General features: G+C 37.8%; 1 protein-coding gene across 3 annotated transcripts in view; it reads left to right on the forward strand.

The window, feature by feature from the left end:
• Window positions 1-736: 736 nt before the first annotated feature.
• The window catches only part of KLHDC10 (kelch domain containing 10), a 55,321-nt gene continuing 36,569 nt past the window's right edge, over window positions 737-19,488 (forward strand). Inside the window, exons 1-2 of one of the 3 annotated variants that reach the window (XM_027840149.1) lie at window positions 737-1,001; window positions 17,756-17,842. In XM_027840149.1, the coding sequence (XP_027695950.1) occupies window positions 839-1,001; window positions 17,756-17,842 (250 nt within the window). In that variant the 5' untranslated portion in view covers window positions 737-838. The remainder of the gene's footprint in view (window positions 1,002-17,755; window positions 17,843-19,488) is intronic. The other 2 variants (XM_027840150.1, XM_027840151.1) reach the window with 2 other exon arrangements.

The raw sequence follows: 19,488 nt of genomic DNA on the forward strand, positions 1-19,488 counted from the left end.
TTCCCACAGTTCTTTGTAACCTAGACCATAAGGCCCATTTTAAATTTTTTTAGGGAACACCACCACCATTGCCAGCCAGGCAAGGAAAATATGGTAGATTAACAGGAGAGACTAATGTTTCCTTGCAGTAACAGCTTCCGATTTTGATTGTATGGGACAGCTGATTAGCACAGTGGATAGAGTGCTGGGCCTGGGACTTGGAAGATTCATCTTCCCCAGTTCAAATCTGGCCTCAGACATGTCCTAGCTGTGTGACCCTGGGCAAGTCACTTAACTCTGTTTGCCTTAGTTCCTCATCAACTAAATGAGCTGGAGAAGGAAATGGCAAATCACTCCAGTATTTCTGCCAATAAAACCGCAAATGGGGTCATGAAGGGTCGTACACGTTTGAAAAACGACTGAACCAACAACTGTAAGGTAAGTGGGCTGCGCGTCCTCCCTAACTCTGCCAGTTTGGCTTTTCCTGGCTCTGGATCGATTTCTCAGGAGCCGCAGCCGCGCTGGCGACCTGAGCCGGGTAGATGAGCTTAGGGTGTGGTTGCTCTTGTCTTTTCCTTCCCCTACCCCCCCACTTCTACTTTTTTTTCTTTCTTGCCATAGCTATGGTTACCACGTCTCGCCTTTCCGCCTGCCAAGAACGGGGCCTTCTATTGGTTGCCTTCGCCGGGGCGGTCGGCTATTGGCCATTGGTGAGATTCGTCCGTCCCCATCCTTTCCCTTTCCGTTCTATCCCAGTCCCCGGAGAAGGAGCCCAGGAAGGGATTACTCCTCACCGGCTCTGCCGGCTGAGGAGCGGCCGGGACGGAGCTGGGCCGTTCGCGAGCGGAAACAACGAGTCATGTCGGCGGCTCAAGGTTGGGACGGAAACCGCCGGCGAGGAGGGGGCACCGCGGGTGCCGGCGGTGGCGGCGGAGGAGGCGGCGGCGGCGGCGGGGGTGGGGGCCGCGGAGCGGGGCTGCTCAACCGCTTCGTGAAGCTGTGCGGGCCGCCGCATCTGCCAGGTGAGCCTCGGAGCGGGCTCCGGGCGGGCCGACAGCTTTCGGGTCCGCGGGCGCTCTGCTTGGGGCTGGCGTTTTGCTGCGCAGCGGAGGCCTCGGCAGCCCCGAGAACTCTTGAGTTTTCTTTTTTGTTGGTCAGCTCCTTCCCCCTCTGCAGGGCTGGCGGCCCGGGGGTGGGAAGTCACTCCAGAAAGGGCGCTAAATTAGGGCTAGCGAAGAGCCTTCCCAGGAGCGGGTCTTCCAGATGGGCATGTATTTACAAGGGTGAGATGTGTTGGCACAGGAAGGATTCACAAGTTCCGGGAGAGCTTCTCTTCCTTATGGAGAAGCCTCGAAAAGGTCCGTTTCAGTAATTGATATTTCAGCGTGATCCAGGACAAATTGCACTCTGGAAAGGGGTCGAAGGATCAGTGATGTTATTAGATTTTGGAGGAAGGAAAGGAAGCTTTTCTTTGTGTTTTCACTTAAGAGACACACTTAAGATTCTGTCAAAAGCAGTTAACATTCAGTGTAAACTTCCTTCTCTGTCCCTCCCCCCAGAAAACAAACAAACCTTTGTTACTTGAATTTATCCTTTTGAATTTTAAATCAGATGGTTTTTGTGCAGACATCCTAAGATGGTATGATTCAGTGGAACATTTACTTCAGTAAAGATATCAGATAGGAAATACTGTCAAAGACTTTAAAAGATATTTATTATTATCAAATATTGGATTGCACGATAGTACTTTAGCCTTTTACAGGACAACTTAATGCATTGCAATATTCACAAGCAAAACAGTGTAAAGTTCTAGTTGAATTGAGGTAAAAGTAGGTAGGAATAAAATTTGAATGTGTTATATTGATAGTTTTTTAATTAAGTTAACAGAACAAATTAGTTTTGAAAGATGCACAGTAGTGTATTTTACAATGTAATGACTAGTATTTTACAAATTGAATGACTAATTACAATACAGGAAATTTGGGAAAGTATCTTAAATCTCTTGGTTAAATTTTAAGCCTGGATAATGAATTGTAGGGGGATGTATTCTAGGATTGGGGGGTTGGGATAGAATTAAACTGCCTTCTTATATATCCAGCCCTAGTCTTTCTCCTTGACACATGCATTTCCAGTTACATATCGGATATATCAAATTGGATTTCTAACTCACCATATCCAAAACTGTTATTGTTATCTTTTCCCCAAAAAAACCATCTCCTTCTCAAAGATCCGAGGTTCTGTTAAGGACACCACCATCTTTTCAGTCATCCAGGTTCACCTAATAGTAATCCTTGATTTTCCTTACCTCACATATCTAGTCACTTTACAGATTTTGTCCATCTCCTTTACTCACATAGTCACAGTTCATACGTTTCTGCCAGGACTATTTACAGTAGCTTCTTGACATCTCTCTATCTCAAGTCTCTCTCCATTTCAATCCATCCTCAATGCACCAAAGTGATTTTTCCTGAAGTGCAAGTCTGACTGTGTTACTTCCCTACTCAGGAAAGTGCTTGTTGCTACTAGGGTCAAGTATAAGCTGCTCTTTTTATAAGGTCCAGCCTCCTTTGCCAATTTTATATGTTACTCCTCTTCTTGTACTCTTTAGTCTAGCCCAGGGGTGGGGAACCTGCAGCCTCAAGGCCACAAATCAGGATTTCTTCTGTGAAGTTTGGATTCAGTCAGAGGGCTGCACTTGAGGACCTAGAGGGCCACATGTGGCCTCAAGGCCACAGGTTTCCCAACCCTGCTCTAGCCAGTTCTGCTTTTTTGTTATTGCCAGATAATTCCAGTGGTGATTTCCTCAGAAGTTCCAGGTGTTAAGGCCTTCAGGATGTGAAGTACCTTTGGCATAACTTCTAATTGTTCTCCAAAGATGAAGATAGGTGGGGGCAGGAGAAAAATTGAAATCAGTAAAGACTTCCAGGTTTTCCTTGCTTCTCTTCAGTCTTTGCAGTTCACTTTCTCTCTTGAGCCTCTCCACTAGGCTTTTTTTCTGGCACTTTGGGTCTTTAACACCTATCCATTCAAAAGAGAAGGATCTGATTTTTATAATTTGAACTAATTAGGTGGGTCAGTTGGTAGAGCACTGGGCTTAGAGTCAGGAAGACCTGATTCAGATTCGGCTTCAGATCATACATTTAGATTTGTAAAAGACCTCAGATATCATTTTATCCAACTACTCATTTTGCAAATGAGGAAACAGGCCCAGAAGCATTAAGCATTGAGGCATATGGGTTGTGCAGTGAATAGAATGCTAGGCCTTCAATCAGAAAAACATAACTTATAATCCAGCCTTATATATGTACTAGCTGTGAGACCCTGGGCAAGTCACTTAGCCGCTATTTGCCTCAGTTTCCTTATTTGTAAAATGGGGATAATAATGGCAAATGAGATAATATTTGAAAAGTGCTTAGCACAGTACCCATTATGGAGTAGGTGTTTATTTAAATGTCGGTTATTATTTACATGGATATGTTACCATTCATTTAGGTATTTGGATTTTAAACCTTTGGTCTCATGAAACAAAAGGATTTTTTTTTTTTTTTTTTGTATGGGGATGGGGTGGGAGAGAATGTAGTGTTGGGGAGAGATTGAGGACTTGCTTTCTTTGGAACATTTTTTTACATTTTATTTTTTAATTATCAAGCATTTATTATTTTCCCTTCACTTTTCTCCTTAAAAAAAAAAAGAAATGTAAAAACCCTTGTATCGTACAAGCTTAGTCAAAACAAATTCCCACATTGGCCACATCCAAAAATACGTTTCTCATTCTTCATATTTGAGGTGGGCAGCATTTTTTTTTTTTTAAGGCAGTTGGGGTTAAGTGACTTGCCCAGGGTCACACAGCTAGTAAGTGTCAAGTGTTTGGTCTGAGGCTGGATTTGAACTACAGGTCCTCCTGACTTCAGGGCTGGTGCTCTATCCCCTGTGCCACCTAGCTGCCCTGCAGCATTCTTTATCATCAGATGTTAAGAATCATGGTTATCATTGTATTGATAAGTGTTCTTAAGTCTTTTCAGAACCGCTTATTTTTGTACTATTGATATTGTAGTATAACTTTTTCTGCTCATTTCTTTCTGTATCAGTTCAAACAAGTCTTCTCAGGTATCTCTGAAACCATCACTTTTTGTTTCTTTATACCACAATGTTGTTCCTTTACATTAATACACCATAATGAATGTGTTCATCTATTCCCCATTCTATAGGTACTTTCTTAGTTTCCAGCTCTTTGCCACTACAAAAAGAGCTGCTACACATATTTTTCTATATGAAGGACTTTTTCCTCTTTCTTTGACCTTTTTGGAGTATATGGATGTAATAGTGGTATCACTGGGTCAAAGGGAACGTACAGTTTAGTAAATTTTGGGACATAATTTCAAATTGTTTCCATAATGTCTGAACCAATTAACAGCTCCACCAGCTGCCTTTTTTTCTCTCAGCCACCACTCTGACTTTTCTCATATTCTTTTTTTGTCACTTTTGCCGGGGTGTGTGATGGTGGAATCTTAGAGTTGCTTAGAAAAATTTTCATTTCTCAAGTTATTAGTGATTTGGAACATTTTTTCATATGGTTATAGATACTTTGTATTTCCTTGAGAACTGCCTGTTGATGTCCTTGAACTATTTATTAATCGGGGCTCTAGTCTTATAAATTGGTTATTATTATAAATTTAATCAGTTTCTTATATAGCTGGGAAATGAGACCCTTATCAGAGAAGCTTGTTGCCAAGATTTTTTCCCCCCAGTTGACTGGTTGCCTTCTAATTTTATCTATTTGTGATTTGTTTGTACAAAAGTTTTAAAATTTTATATAATAAAAATTATCCATTTTGTCTTCTGTGATCCTCTCTATCCGTTGTTTGGTTATAAACTCTTCTCCTGGTCTCATATTTGAAAGACTATTTTCTTCCTTGTACCTCTAATATTTTATGATGTGACCTTCTATATCAATGTCATGTATTCATTTGAAGCTAACCTTGGTATATAGTATGAGGTTGGTTTAAACCTAATTTCTAACTAGAGTGCTGTTTTCCCAGCAGTTTTCATCAAATAGTGAGACTTTACCCCAGTAGCTGGAGTCTTTGGATTTAATTGAACACTAGCTTATTAGGTTTATTTGCATCTGTATGTTTTTCACCTCATCTCTTTTACTAATTGCTCTATTTTTTAAGCAGTGCCAAATTGTTTTGAGAATTATTTCTTTGTAGAAAGTATGTTTTGAGATCTGGTGCTGCTAGACTACCTTCCTTCCCACTTTTTCATTATTTCCCTTGAGATTTTTGATATTTTATTCCTCCAGATGAATTTAATTTTTCTTTTTTCTTTTTCTGTAAAGTAATCCTTTGGTAGTTTGGCATGGCATTGAATAAGTAAATTTATTTAGGTACTAATGCCATTTTTATTATAGAAATATGAACATTTCTTGAATCTGTATCAGTTTTGCTTGTAGGCCATGCTAATCTTCAGTATTGATCCAGTTTTAATGTATGTGCTGTTGAATTGAGTACAGCCTGGTGTTTTTGTTTTTCACAAAAATAAGACCAAGACTGGCCCTTAAGTTAAATTTGCTCTTAGTCTTTTTTTTTTTTTGGTGAGACAATTGGGGTTAAGTAACTTGTCCAGGATCACACAGCTAGTAAGTGTCTGGTCTGAGGCCCGATTTGAACTCCAGTCCTCTTGACTCCAGGCCTGGTGCTCTATCCACTGCCCCACCTAGCTGCCCCTCATTTTTTAAGAGTATTTAGGGAGAAGGGTCTCTGACTTAGCTCTTCTGCCCCCCATCCTATTCCTCTTCCCCAACATTCCAAAAAACTGGGAATCTAGTAGCAGTTCTCATGTGTCAACCCTTTTTTTCCAAACCTGTAGCATTGTGGTCTGAAATTTCTACCTTAAGCCAGGACTCCTGGTGCCAGGAGTTGTGATGATAGAATTCAAGATTCAAGAACCTTTTAGGGGTATATGAGGGTACATAGTAGAAGACTGGAATGGTGGAACCCAGGGAGTTTCATCCCTTGATTTTTGGGGGCAGGGTTGGGGACTCTCGGATCTGGGTGATTCATAAATAAGATCTATGACATTTGGCAGGGATGTTGACAATGATTTTAGGTAGTGAAGATCTAATAAAGTGAAAACACTAAATTTTGTTTAGCTTTGTAAAAGTAACATTAATTGGTCACTTATGTACTGTTTATCTTTTACATATAAATATGTAGCATCACTATTCAGGAAATGTTATCAGTAAACATATTAGATTAACATTGTTTTATTTGAGATCAGCCATAAATTCCATTTAAGTAATGCTTAGGGTTGACAGATTTCGAGATTTAGAGCTAGAAGGGATATTAGAGGTCATTCAAAATACCCCCCTTATTTTAAAGATGAGGACACAGGTCAAGATAAGTTTGTGACTTTCTCAAGGTAGTAAATGACAGAGCTGGGATTTAAACAGTGTTCTTTCTAATACACTATCATTTCCCATCATAGTTTGTTGTTCTTGTAGCATGATTGTTGTCATAACTTCTTCAGCTCTGTCATGTCTCTGAAATAAAATTCAGTTCACTTATCCTTTCCCTACTCTCATTTAAGCAATCATGAAAATTTTTTTAGGTTTTTCAAGTTTTTGGTTTTTAAAAAAAATTTTATTAACTATAGAGGACAGATAGTTTGTAAAACAAGCAGAAGATCGAAAGATACAGAACCAGGATCCCAAGACTTGGATCTTAGTCTGTTAAAAAACATTGGAATCCAGAAATCTTGCTACCTGGGTTCCATGCCTGGTTTTTGACACTAATTAGCTGTGTAGTCTTGGACAAGTCTCAGTCAGCAAGCTTTTATTAAGCTCTTACTGTGTGGCAAGCACTATGCTAAGCACTGGGGATACAAAGAAAGACAAAACCAGTTTTTGCCCTTAGGGAGCTCCTATTCTAATGGGAGCTTCCACATAGAAACAACTGTGTATATACAAGATACATACAGGGTCAATTGGAAGTGATCTCAGGGGAGGTACTGGCTGTAAGGGGGATTGGGAAAGATTCCTTGCAGAGGGTGGGATTTTAGATGAGACTCCAAGGAAGCCAGGAGGCAGAGATGAAGAAGGAAAGCATTCCATGCATGGGGGACAGCTCGGTGAAAATATGCACAGACTCAGGAGAGAGAATGTCTTATGCAAAGAACAATAAAGAGTAAGACTAAGAAAAATAGGAAGGGGCCAGGTTATGAAAGGCTTTAAAAGCCCAACAGGATTTTATATTTGATCCTGAAGGTAATTGGAAACCATTGAAATGAATTTATTGGGGTGGAGGAGGAGGTGGTAGTGGTAGTGGTGGTATGATGTGCTGTGGTGTGGTGTGCTATGCTGTGGTGTGGTGAGAATGAGACAGAGACAAGATCAGAACTGTGCTTTCAGAAGATCACTGGGAGCTGAGGGGATGATGAATGGGGAGAACCTCTCTGGGCCTCATCTCCAAAATGAAAGGATTGAGTTAGATATCTAAGGTTCTTTCCAATTCTATGAGTTCTTTGATGACTTAACTTTTCTTGGTTTCGATCTTAGGAAAAGAGCCTTGTGGAAGAGGTGTTAGATTTGTGCTTGGCTTCAAAGGGTGCTACTAAGAGCAGTGGGTTGAAATGGCAAAAAATTAGATTTAAGTTTGCATAAAGGAAAGTTTTCTAATTATTAGAGCTAACAGTGGAACCAACTTCACTTGGGAATTAGTGAGTTCCCTCTCATTGGAGGTCATTAAGAAGTTTTAGTGGGTATTCTTTTGGTTTTTGAGGTCCCTCTTCAAACAAACAAACAGTGCATCACTCCAGCCTGTCCTCAGCTAATTAAATGAAGTAATGACTCAAGGACCAGTGCTCTATCTACTTTGCTACTTACCCGCCCCAGCATTGTCCTTTTCAGCACTTTCCCCAATATCTTGTACTACCAGAGAATCACAACAAAATCTCTTTTACAAAATTATAGGTGGTGTTTTCTCAAATTTTGAATTAAAAAACAAAAACATGAACAAAACTCAAATGACTAATTCATCACAATTGTTGAGACAATTCTAAAATTCTAGAGACCTGCCTTGGTTTCATGTGGACATAAGCCTCAGTGGCTGGCTATGTCCTCGTACAGGACTGAGGACTGCTGATTCAGCTACATTGTCTGACTTGCAAAGACCCATTCAAAGCCAGTTTATACAAATATAAGTCTCTTAAAGCTGGGAGGTGCCTTTTTTCAATTGTATAATAAATTGAAATACAAGGGTGTCCATTTCCAGCCCAGAAAAGACTGAGCACAACTAGTACTTCTGAATCCGTCTTTTGAAATTGTTCTTTTTTAATGAGTGGAACAGTTCTTTTTCCATATCAAAAAATTTGGTCTGTCTAGGCTGCTTTGAAGCTAAAACAGGTTGTGAAGACATCTAGTAGAATTTGGAGAAGACTTAAGTTATCAGATTTGAAGGTTCAACAAATTTATATGACCTAAAACACAATTTACTTCACTTATCTTGAAGGTACATTTCTTTTTTGTGTGTGTGTGTGAGGCATTTGGGGTTAAGTGAGTTGCCTTGGGTCACACAGCTAATGTCTAGTGTCAGAGGCTGGATCTGAACTCAGGGAAGGTACATTTCTTGCTGAATGGCCGCAGGCAGTTTACTCTCTAACGTAGTAGGAGTAAGGAGTACCTTACAGTAAGAAGGCATCATCAAAACATCACTAGAAGCATGAAAACCAATCCACTATTGCCTTTCTTTGTCTGCCCTACTCATACCCTACTTCAGTGAACTCATTTTCCAATCTCGTGAGATTGTGCCAATTGTTTAGAGTTGAGCCTTACTCAGATCAGTCCTCTGGCAGTTTAGGCTCAAAAATGAAACAATATGACATTTGTAGGTCACTCGACAGGTAACCAAAGGATATTTACTTAGCCATAGCAGGAGAAGGATTTCAATGAAAATAGGCATTGAGGACACCTCAGATTGTTTCAGCTGAGTGAAGCCCCCTTATATGTATTATTTATCTTGTTCTGAGGCTGCTTTGTACTCAGTCTGAGCTCTTCTTGAGGAAGGTCTCAATAACTTTTTTAAAAATGTATTTATTTATTTTTAGTTTTCAACAATCACTTCCATAAGCTTTTGGGTTTAAATTTTCTCCACCTCCTTCCCCTCCTCCCTCTCCAAGACTGTGTGCCATCTAATATAGGCTCTACATATATATTCCTATTAACCATATTTTCACATTAGTCATGTTGTAAGGAAGATTTAGAAGCAATAGGAGGAACCACAAGAGGGATGAAACAAAACAAAACAGAAGAGGAAAAAAAAGCAAATAGTATGCTTTGATCTGCATTCCAACTCCATAGTTCTTTTTTTGGATGTGGATAATAATTTCTATCATGAGACTTTTGCAGATGTCTTAGATCCTTGCACTGCTGAGAAGAGCTAAGTCTATCAAAGTTAGTCATCACACAGCATGGCTGTTACTGTGTACAACATTGTTCTGATTCTCCTCCATTCACTCAGCATCGGTCCATACAGGTCTTTCCAGGTTTTTCTGAAGTCTGCTTGCTCATCATTTCTTATAGCACAGTAGTATTCCACTACATTCATATACCACAACTTGTTCAGCCATTCCCCAATTGATGGGCAACCCCTCAATTTCCAGTTCTTTCCAATTCCACAGAAAGAGCTGCTATAAATATTTGTGTACATGTGGGTCCTTTTCCCATTTTTATGATCTATTTGGGGTATAGCCCTAGAAGTGCTATTGCTGGGCTAAAGGGTATGCACATTTTTATAGACCTTTGGGCATAGTTCCATATAGCTCTCCAAAATGGTTGGATCAGTTCACAACTCCACCAACAATGCATTAATGTTCCAATTTTCCAATATTTATCATTTTCCTGTTATGTCATGTTAGCCAATCTGATAGGTGTGATGTGGTACCTCAGAGTTGTTTTGATTTGCATTTTTCTAATCAATAATGATTTAGAGCATTTTTTCATATGACTAAAGGTAGATTTAATTTCATCTGAAAAATGCCTGTTCGTATCCTTTGGAAGGTCTAATAACTTTTTATTTTATTTTTTTTTTAAAGCAATTGGGGTTGAGTGACTTGCCCAGGGTCACACAGCTAGTAAGTGTCAAGTGTTTGGTCTGAGGCCGGATTTGAACTCAGGTCCTCCTGACTCCAGGGCCGTTGCTCTATCCCCTGTGCCACCTACCTGCCCCTATGGTTTAATAACTTTTAAGGAAAAGTCAGCTTAACCTGCATGAGAGAAGAGGTTTGGATATTGCTTCAAGTTACTTACACCTATGAAATAGATGCCACAATTATCCATATTTCACAGATGAAGAAACTACTGTGCCAGTATTTGAATTTAGGTCTTTCTGATTCCCAAGTCAAACATTCTATCTACTGTGTCACTTAGCTGTCTCTGACTTGTTTCTCAGCATTGTGTGCCTTGCAGATGAGGCAGGTACAATAATATTGGATTTTTAAAGAAAAATTTAAACCAGGGATTTTCTACTATGTCAACAATACCAATTAATAGCAATCCCTCACCCTCTCTTTGGTAAAGTACATTATGCAAAGCATTGGAGCAAGGTAAGGGTCACTTGAATCCAAAACAAAACTTGTAGAAAGTCAGTTTTGTGTTTGAGGAGTGATAAAAGCTAAAAATCCCTAGCTAGGGAGTTAGTCTCAGTCTAGACTTTTTTTCTGAGTTGCCTGGCTATTCTTAGGATCCATCCCCTCTCCCCCTGCAAGAAAAAAAGAAAATAATCCTAAAAAGTAAACATAGTCAAGCAAAACAAATTCCCATTTTGACAGTGTCTCAGAATAAGTTTCATTCTGCACCTTGAGTTCATCACCTCTTTCAGTAGGTGAGTTTATCCCCAGCCTTTTGGAATTGTTTGGTTATTGCATTGATCAGAGTTCTTAAATCTTTCAAAATCGTTTCTCTTTATATGTTGTTATTGTATAAGTTATTCTCTGGGTTCTGTTCACTTCACATCAGTTTATACAAGTCTTAAAGTTTCTATGAAACTGACACTAATGTAATTTCTTACAGTACAATAATATTCATATATCATCCCACATTTGTTGATGTACTCCTATAATCCCAGCTACTGCTGAGCTTCAGTAGGGCTAAAACTGGGTGTCAAAATTAAGTCTGGAATCAATATGTTGAGCCTCTGGGAGCAGGGGGCCTCTAGTGTGTTTGAAGAAGGGAAACTAGATTATGTCAGAGTTTTCATGCTAATCAGCAGTGAGATGGAGCCTTTGAGATGCTGCTGTACTTTTAGCCTGGGAGAGATAGGGCAACCAAAAAATTAATATAATGTGTTATTCAACGATTGACAGGCACCTCCTTAGTTTCTACTTCTTGGCCACTACAAGAACTGCTATAAATATTTTTGTACATATTGATTCTTTCCCTTTGAAAGGGAATTCTCTGGGGTAGTGTGCCATTCTGCATCTTCTTCAACATAGATTATTCCCATCTTGTGTCAACTTTGCCAATTTTTTTTTTTTTTTGGTTAGGCAGTGGGGTTAAGTGACTTGCCCAGAGTCACACAGCTAGGCTAGTAAGTGTTATGTGTCTGACATTGCATTTGAACTCAGGTCCTCCTGAATACAGGGCCGGTGCTCTATACACTGCGCCACCTAGCTGCCCCAATTCCTTTTTTTTTTTTTGAGAACTGTTCGATCATATCCCTTGACTGCTTAACCATTGGGGAAATCATCCTTTGACTTTTAGTGTTTCAATTCAACAGATATTTACTTATAGAAGTGGGGCAGGGACTGTAAGCATATGATGATTCATGTACTATTGGACATAGATGTAGGTTTAGCTTAACTTTTTTTTGTTACAATAGAGGACTCATTGATTGTGGTAGTAAGGTGTATCAGAAATGACTAATGTAAAAGCAAAAGGTGTTAATAAAAATTATTTAAAAAAAATAACTTTGTACTATGTGTAAGGCACTGTGCTATAGTGACATTGAACATTTCTTGTTCCCTACTTGTCTTTTTGACATTACTTCCTGACTTACAATTGAAATCTCTTATGTGTTGTCTCTTGTGGATGAATGAAGCATTTATTAAGCTCCTTACTTCATGCAGAGCACAACTAAATGATGGGGATAGAAATAGAAAAGTAAGATAGTCCCTACTTTTAGGAACTCAGTCAAATGGGGTAGACAATAACACATGGAGTGTTTCAGTTGCAAGTTACGTGGAAAGGTCCCACAGTCCTTAGGATTCATTGGCAAAGCACCCTTGTCTTTGTCATTTGGACTGATAAAAATCATATGATTCTGATGTTGAACCATTTGACAATGCCAAAGACTCTAGTGATAAGAACTTTTTTCTCTGGGTCTTCTGTAGCAATAGTACTGCAGGAATGGTTGCCGGGCTGCATCTCTGTAGGAGTTGCTTCTTAGGATGATGACTGAAGGCTCTGGGCTAGAAGCATTGCCATTCCCAAGACTCTTGGGTTCAGTGTCCTGATCTGTCTTCATCAGAGTATGACGGGAAATAGTGATCAAAATGGTGGTGATGGTTCAACTTGGTCGGTACATGCTGCCTTCTGTCTCTGCCTTCCATTACTTCAGCCTGCCCTGTGATTGGCAGTTTGGTTGACAGTAGTTGGGGATGGTTGATTCCTTCTCCACCAGATTTGCTTCTGGAGATGAAGGCTGCTAGTGCTGGTTGAGGTGGAAAGAAAGCAGGTTGTTTGGAGCTGCCCCTTCTAGGACCCTTGTGCTCATAGGCTTGTTGGTCTGCAGTTGTTGCTAGTAACGATGAGGAAGGTGGGCCCCTTCCCTTCAATGATCTCTCCCCTCAATTATGACTGTGGGGTACTGACCTGAAGCAGGTCTGGTGGTTTGGGAATCATATTTCCAAGGCTCCTGGGCTGTCACCATTGCAGTCTGTGTGGAGACGGTGGACAGGGTAGTTGTGGTTTGTTCTACCTGGCACAATACTTCCTTCTTACTCTCCCTTAGAGTGTCCTACTCTGCTACACTGGCACCAGCATGGTGAGCCCTCTGGAGCAAGGGACCACCAGGCTGCCTGAGGAAGAGCTAACCACAGCAGGTCAGAGCTTCTGTGCTAATCAGCAGTGTGTTGCACCTTTGACTTGTTGCTACACTTCTAGCCTTAGTGTTCCAACCTGGAAATTTTTTGAGAGCAGCCTGTTGTTAAAACAAACTGTGTTAATACTCTGTGTGTGTGTGTGTGTGTGTGTGTGTGTGTTATTGATGGTTTTTTTTTTTTTTTTTTTTTTTGGTGAGGCAATCAGGGTTAAGTGACTTGCCTAGGGTCATACAGCTAGTAAGTGTCAAGTATCTGAGGCTGGATTTGAACTCAGGTGCTCCAAACTCCAAGGCCAGAGCTCCATCCATTGTGTCAACTAACTGCTCTTATTATTTTTTTCTGAATATATCCTCCCACTTCAATGAGCCTTCACTCGTAGTAAAGATTTTTTAAAAAGCCATTTTAACAAAACTAAACACCTTAATCACATTTGACAGGCTGTGCAGTAGTCCACATTTAGATTCCTTCCATGTTGTCAGGGACAGGAAGGAAATGGGTTTTTACATTTCTTTCATTGGGCTGTGTTTAGTCATTATGATTCCAGTTATAGAATCAGTTTATTTTCTTTTTCTTTTTGTTTACATTATCATAGTTATTATATAGGTTTTTTTTCCATTTATGCTTACTTGGCATCAATTCATGCATCTTCCTATATTCCTCTGAATTCTTCATCTTTAATATTTCTTATGGTATAATGACAAACATTCTGTTACATTCATGTATCACATCTTAGTCATTCTCCAGTCAGTAGCATATACTTTGTCTCCAGTTCTTTGCTACCACAAAAGAGTGCTGCTGTGAATATTTTGGCTTCTATGGGACTTTTATTTTTGTCTTTGACTTTGGGGTGTATGCCTAGCAGTGGGATCTCTAGGTGAAAAGATTTGTCACTTTTTTTTCATACTCCCAAATTGTTTTTTAGAATGGTTGGACCAATTTGTAGCTTTACCAACAGTATACCAATATTCCTATGTTGTTGCAGCCCCTCCAACTGTGACTTTTTGCATTTTTCAGCATTTTTACCAATTTGTTGGATGTGAAGTGAAAGCACAGCTGTTTTAATTTTAATAATAAAAAAATTGTTATTGTTTTGGAGCTGTCTTTCATGTGGTTGTTAATAGTTAGCAGTTTGTGAGAATGATTCATATCCTTTCACTGCTTATCTATTGGGAGATGGTTCTTGGTATTATATATTTTTGTTAATTCACTATATATCTTAACTATCAGGCTCTTACCAGAAATATTTGATGCAAAGATTTTTTCCAGTTATTAATTTCCTTCTTATGCTAACTATTGAGTTTATTTTTGCAAATGTAATAGAAATTACCTATTTTATCTGTACCCCTCATTTGATCAAGAATTCTTGTAGTATCACTAGTTGTAAAAGGTGTAAGATCTCACCCTCCTTTAATTTTTTTTTATGGTGTGACCCTTTATATTCTGATTGCATAGCCATCTTCAGCTTATTGTGGTACATGGTATAAAAGGTTAGTTTGAATATAATTTCAGTGAAATGGTGTTCTAGTTTCCTAGTAGTTCTTGTCAAATAGGGAGTTCTTCCTCAAGTTAACTTTATTTCAACATAATTGACAAATGTGGAGAGGGAAAAAAAGAGTTGGGGGGAAGAGAACGTATAGGAATATGATTGCCTTAAAGTAGAGTAAGGAAAAATACTTGAAGAAACAAAATCCTATATAGATAATAGGGAACAAAAAAATTCTCAGTCAGAGAAAAAGTGATGTTAGAGACAAATAGAGGGGGGAAAACCTAACTCATAACTTTATAAATGTGATTGGATTAAACAATCCAGTAACATGAAAGAGAGTGATAGATTGAATAAGAAAACAAAATCCTCCAATTTGTTACTTAGAAAAATCTATCTCAAAAACAAAGACATACATGGATAACTATAACAAAATTTATCATGTATCAGCTGAATCCAAAAAAGCAGAAATTGCAGCCTTGCTTTAGACGAAGTAAAAACAGAATCTCACAGATATAAACAAGGCAATTCCATTATTCTGATAGGAACTGTAGACACGAAACCAATATCATTGTTAAACTTAAATGCTCCAAATGTCAAAGCATCTAAATTCATAAAGGAAAAATCAACTGCATCACAAATCATAGTAACATAAAAATGGAATCACAGGAGAATTTTATTAAATATTTAAAGAACATTTAACACCAATTGTTATAAAAGAAAATGTGAAAGCACTCTACACTATCCCTTTTATGAGATACATGTTTTCTAATACCAAAACCAGGGCAAGATGAAGAAAAGAACTATAGAACAATATCCAATGACTATTCATTCAAAAATTTTAAATGAAATCTTATCCAACTATAAGAAATCATTCATTATGACAAAGTTGGACTTATGACAGGGATCCAAAGATGATTTGGTGTTAGAAAAACAACCAACATAATAATTAAAAACAAAAACATCCTAAACCATATGATTATTTCAATAGATAAAACAGAAAAGACTTTCACAAAGCTCAGCACTCTTAAATGCTATTTTTTTTAGAAGCCTTAAAAGTATAGGCATAGAAGGATTAAAAAAAATTACAAAAAGGATCACTGTAAACCCCAAACAAGCATCAGATCCAATAGGGATATATTACAAACTTTCCTAATTATATATAGGAGTAAAACAAGGTTCTCCACTTTTCTCACTATTATTTGATATAGTTCTAGAAATTCTAGCAATAACAATAAGATAAGAGAAAGAAACTAAAAGTGTAAAGATAAGTAAAGAGGAAATAAAATTATCCCTGTTTGCTGATGATATGATGGTTTATTTAGACTATCCTAGGGAATCAACAGAGATGCTGATTGATAGGGGCAGCTAGGTGGCGAAGTGGATAGAGCACTGGCTCTGGAGTCAGGAAGACCCGAGTTCAAATTCGACCTCAGAAACATAACACTCACTAGCTGTGTGACCCTGGGCAAGTCACTTAACCCCAGTTGCCTCACCAACCCCCCCCCCAAAAAAAAGATGCTGATTGATAAATGACTACAAAATAACCAAAATATTTGGGGATCGGTCTACCAAGTAGCATACACAATATTTGTATAGATTCAATTATAAAGAGCTCCTTAAAGAGCTAGAGGAATATTCAGAGCTTATGGCTATGCAGTGCTAATATAAAATGACAGTAGTACTAAAGTTAATTTATAGTTTTAATGCTTTAATAATCAGACTTTTAATAAGATAATTTATTGATCTTAATAAAGTTAATTTTGAGCAAAAATGCTCTAAATTATTGAGGGAAATATGACAATGGCAGGAAGAAAATGACAAAGGTAAGAATGAAGAGAGAATGGCATTTCCAAATCACAAACTGTATTATAAAGCAGCAGTAATCAAAGCCATTTGGTATTGGTTGAAAAATAGAGAATCAGGTTAATGGAACAAAATAGACAACGAGTATCAGAAACAATAGAACTTAGTAACCCAATGTTTGATGAACCTCAAAACATAAATGAAAGAATGTAATAAGTTCTTAATGTATACTTGATTGATTTTTAAAATATGCCTTTGCTTTAAAAAAACAAACAAACAACTCCCTTAAATGGATACTCTGGTTCTTCTATCTCCTACTTATATCTTTTTTTTTTTTTTTGCGAGGCAGTGACTTGCCCAGGGTCAAACAACTAGTAAGTTTCAAGTGTCTGGGGCCGGATTTGGACTCAGGCCCTCCTGATTCCAAGGCCAGAGCTCTAACTACTGTGTCCTTATATCTTTATGGTTAATCTAAGGGGTTTCTGTTTGTCTTAAAATATTTTGTAGTATACCTGTACAGGTCATATTCTCTCATGAAGTTTCTGTGTATATATGTGCTTAAGCCAACAACAGCCATGGGTGAATTTCTGAATGTAGTTTCATCAGGCTGAAAACAGAGCTAGTATATTCTTAAGAAATTGAAATGTGGGAAGATTTTTAAAAACCTGTGGGCATAGCCTTAAACTTTAGGAAGAGAAAAATTGACCCCCATTAAGAAATAGAAGGTAGTTATAGGTATTGTGGCACTGCCATGTTTTAAAAAAAAAACATGATTCTTTTAATTTTATATGTAAAACCAATTTTTTCTTTTAAAGAGTGATATATTTACTTTTTCCAGTATGAAAATGTAGAGGTGTATAATGAGTGTTTGATTTGACTTACATCCTAAAATATGTATTATGCAAATCAGTTTATTTCTTATTTTTGAGATTCTTATTGCTTAATTCTTATACCCATTTAAGCAACAAAGAATAAAGCATAATAGAGAGTCGGAATCTAAATTACACTTTTATTTTTTGAGCAGGACTGTATTTCCAGTTTTTTTTTTTAAACTTTTTTGCTTACATGATATTTAGTCTATGCCATAAACACTTGGTGAATTTTGCCACAAGGTGGCAACCTGTCATTCTCAAGCATGCAGAGGTTGTTCAGGTAAATAGGATTGGAAAAAATAAAAATGTAGTCACTAGTTCACAATTGGGTAATTGTTGAAAATGCTAATTACTGATTAAGGGTTAGTTTCTTTTCACTTGTGCAGTGTTAATTGTTTTCCATATCCTCCAGTTTCAAAGCATTTTTGTTTTCCTGTCTTTTCTGTTTTTATAACTATAATAATTGTATTACTTATCATTTGTTGTATGTGTGACTCATTGCTGATAATTGTGGTAACAGGTAAGAAGAAAATACGATGGGACGCTGTTAGGAGATGCTTCACTCAGTCCTGTCCCATCCTAAGGATCCCTAAAAGGTTTTTGAGAGGTGGGTGATAATTAGCAAGAGATCTTTACTTCATGTGGGTTCAAGGGAATCATTCTTGAATTTTATAAATGCAAACTGATTGCTGCTTCTTGTTGGTATATTAAGAACCAAAATAAATGGAGGGGGGGAAGTCTATAATTTGACTTGAGTTTTCAGTTTACGAAGCAGTGTTTCATATTTTCTCATTTTTAGAAAATAATTAAAAGATATTTTTGGAAGGGATAGTTAGAATGATTTAATATGTTTTAGAGGATAAGAGAAACTCATGTTCACTTAACAGCTTTTTCACTTTTTTGAGCTGATCAAAAATGCATTTGAAAGAAGATAAATTATGGTCACAGGAAGGCAGATGGGATAGGTTTTTTGTGTATTATTTATCTTTTTTCCTCCCTTCCTTCCTTCTTTCCTTCCTTTCTAGGAGAAGAACAAATGTAGGTGGACATGCAATTGTCACTAGTATGGTGGGTTTTTTTTTTCCTCCACTGAATCATATTGGAAATCTTAGAGTTAAAATTTTTTCCCCTGAACCTAAAAAAGATTTTATGAAATTGATTGTCATAGGAGTTGTTTCTTTTTGTAATAATAATAAGTGCACCTTATACATATTCTCTCATTTTATCTTCACAGTAACCCTGGGAGGTTGGCCCTGTTTTTATAGATGAGGAAAATGAGGCAAATAGAGGTTTAAGTGGTTTGCCCTGGGCCACATAGCTAGTAAATAGTGTCTAAGGCCAGATTTAATTCAGGTCCAGTGCTCTCTGTTCACTGTGCCTCCTAGATTCTCTGTTTTGGTATGTAAGTAATTGTTACTTTTTTTTTTAACTTTGCTAATTTTACTATAAAGAAATAAAAACTGTAACTCATATAAAAACAACTGTCACTCATATAGAAAATATCTTTGCATCATTTACCAAAATAGTTGTTACGGAGTTTTTTATTTTGGCTTTTAAACATCAAAATCCATCTGACTTTTAACCAGTATCTCTTTATTCTTTTATGCAGAGTTCTCACTAGCTTGGTTATTACATTCCTTAGCTTCCAATATATTTGAAACCTTAAGGTAGAAGGGATTGGGTAATATATTGTATAGTAGAAAGAGCGCTACATTTTGAGTCAGAAGACCTGGTTTGAATTCCAGTTCTGCTACTGACTGGAAGACTGGTCAAAGCATGTCATCTCTTTAGGCGTCTGTTTCCTCTTTAAAAAAATGATGAAGTTGGACTAGGTGATCTGTGTATCAAGTGAAGTCTCTTTGAACTATTAGATCCTATGATTCTATGTGTCTAGAGGCAAGCATAGTTATCATAGTACTTGATGGCCTGATACTGAGTGGAGACCAGAAAAACTTTAAAAAACAGGCCCAAGAACTTAAAAGAAGGAAACCGTAGACAATAGTATGGGACCATACCTCTGAATATTTCAGTAGTCAGTAATGGATCATGGTACAGCATTTTCACTGATGTTCATTATGGTAATCCTGAGTCATTGAGGAAAATACTAGATTCTTCTGAAAGAACCTTAAGGTAATCTCAAATAATTGTGAATATGATACAGTACCATCTGAAAAATCAAACAGCAAATGACCCAAATATGGTGGTATGAAGTAGATGCAGCATATTTCCAGCAGTGATTTGTGTCCAGAAAGT

Source organism: Vombatus ursinus, unplaced genomic scaffold (genome assembly GCF_900497805.2).
Source record: "Vombatus ursinus unplaced genomic scaffold, bare-nosed wombat genome assembly UNPS02014839.1, whole genome shotgun sequence".
Lineage (NCBI taxonomy): Eukaryota > Metazoa > Chordata > Mammalia > Diprotodontia > Vombatidae > Vombatus > Vombatus ursinus.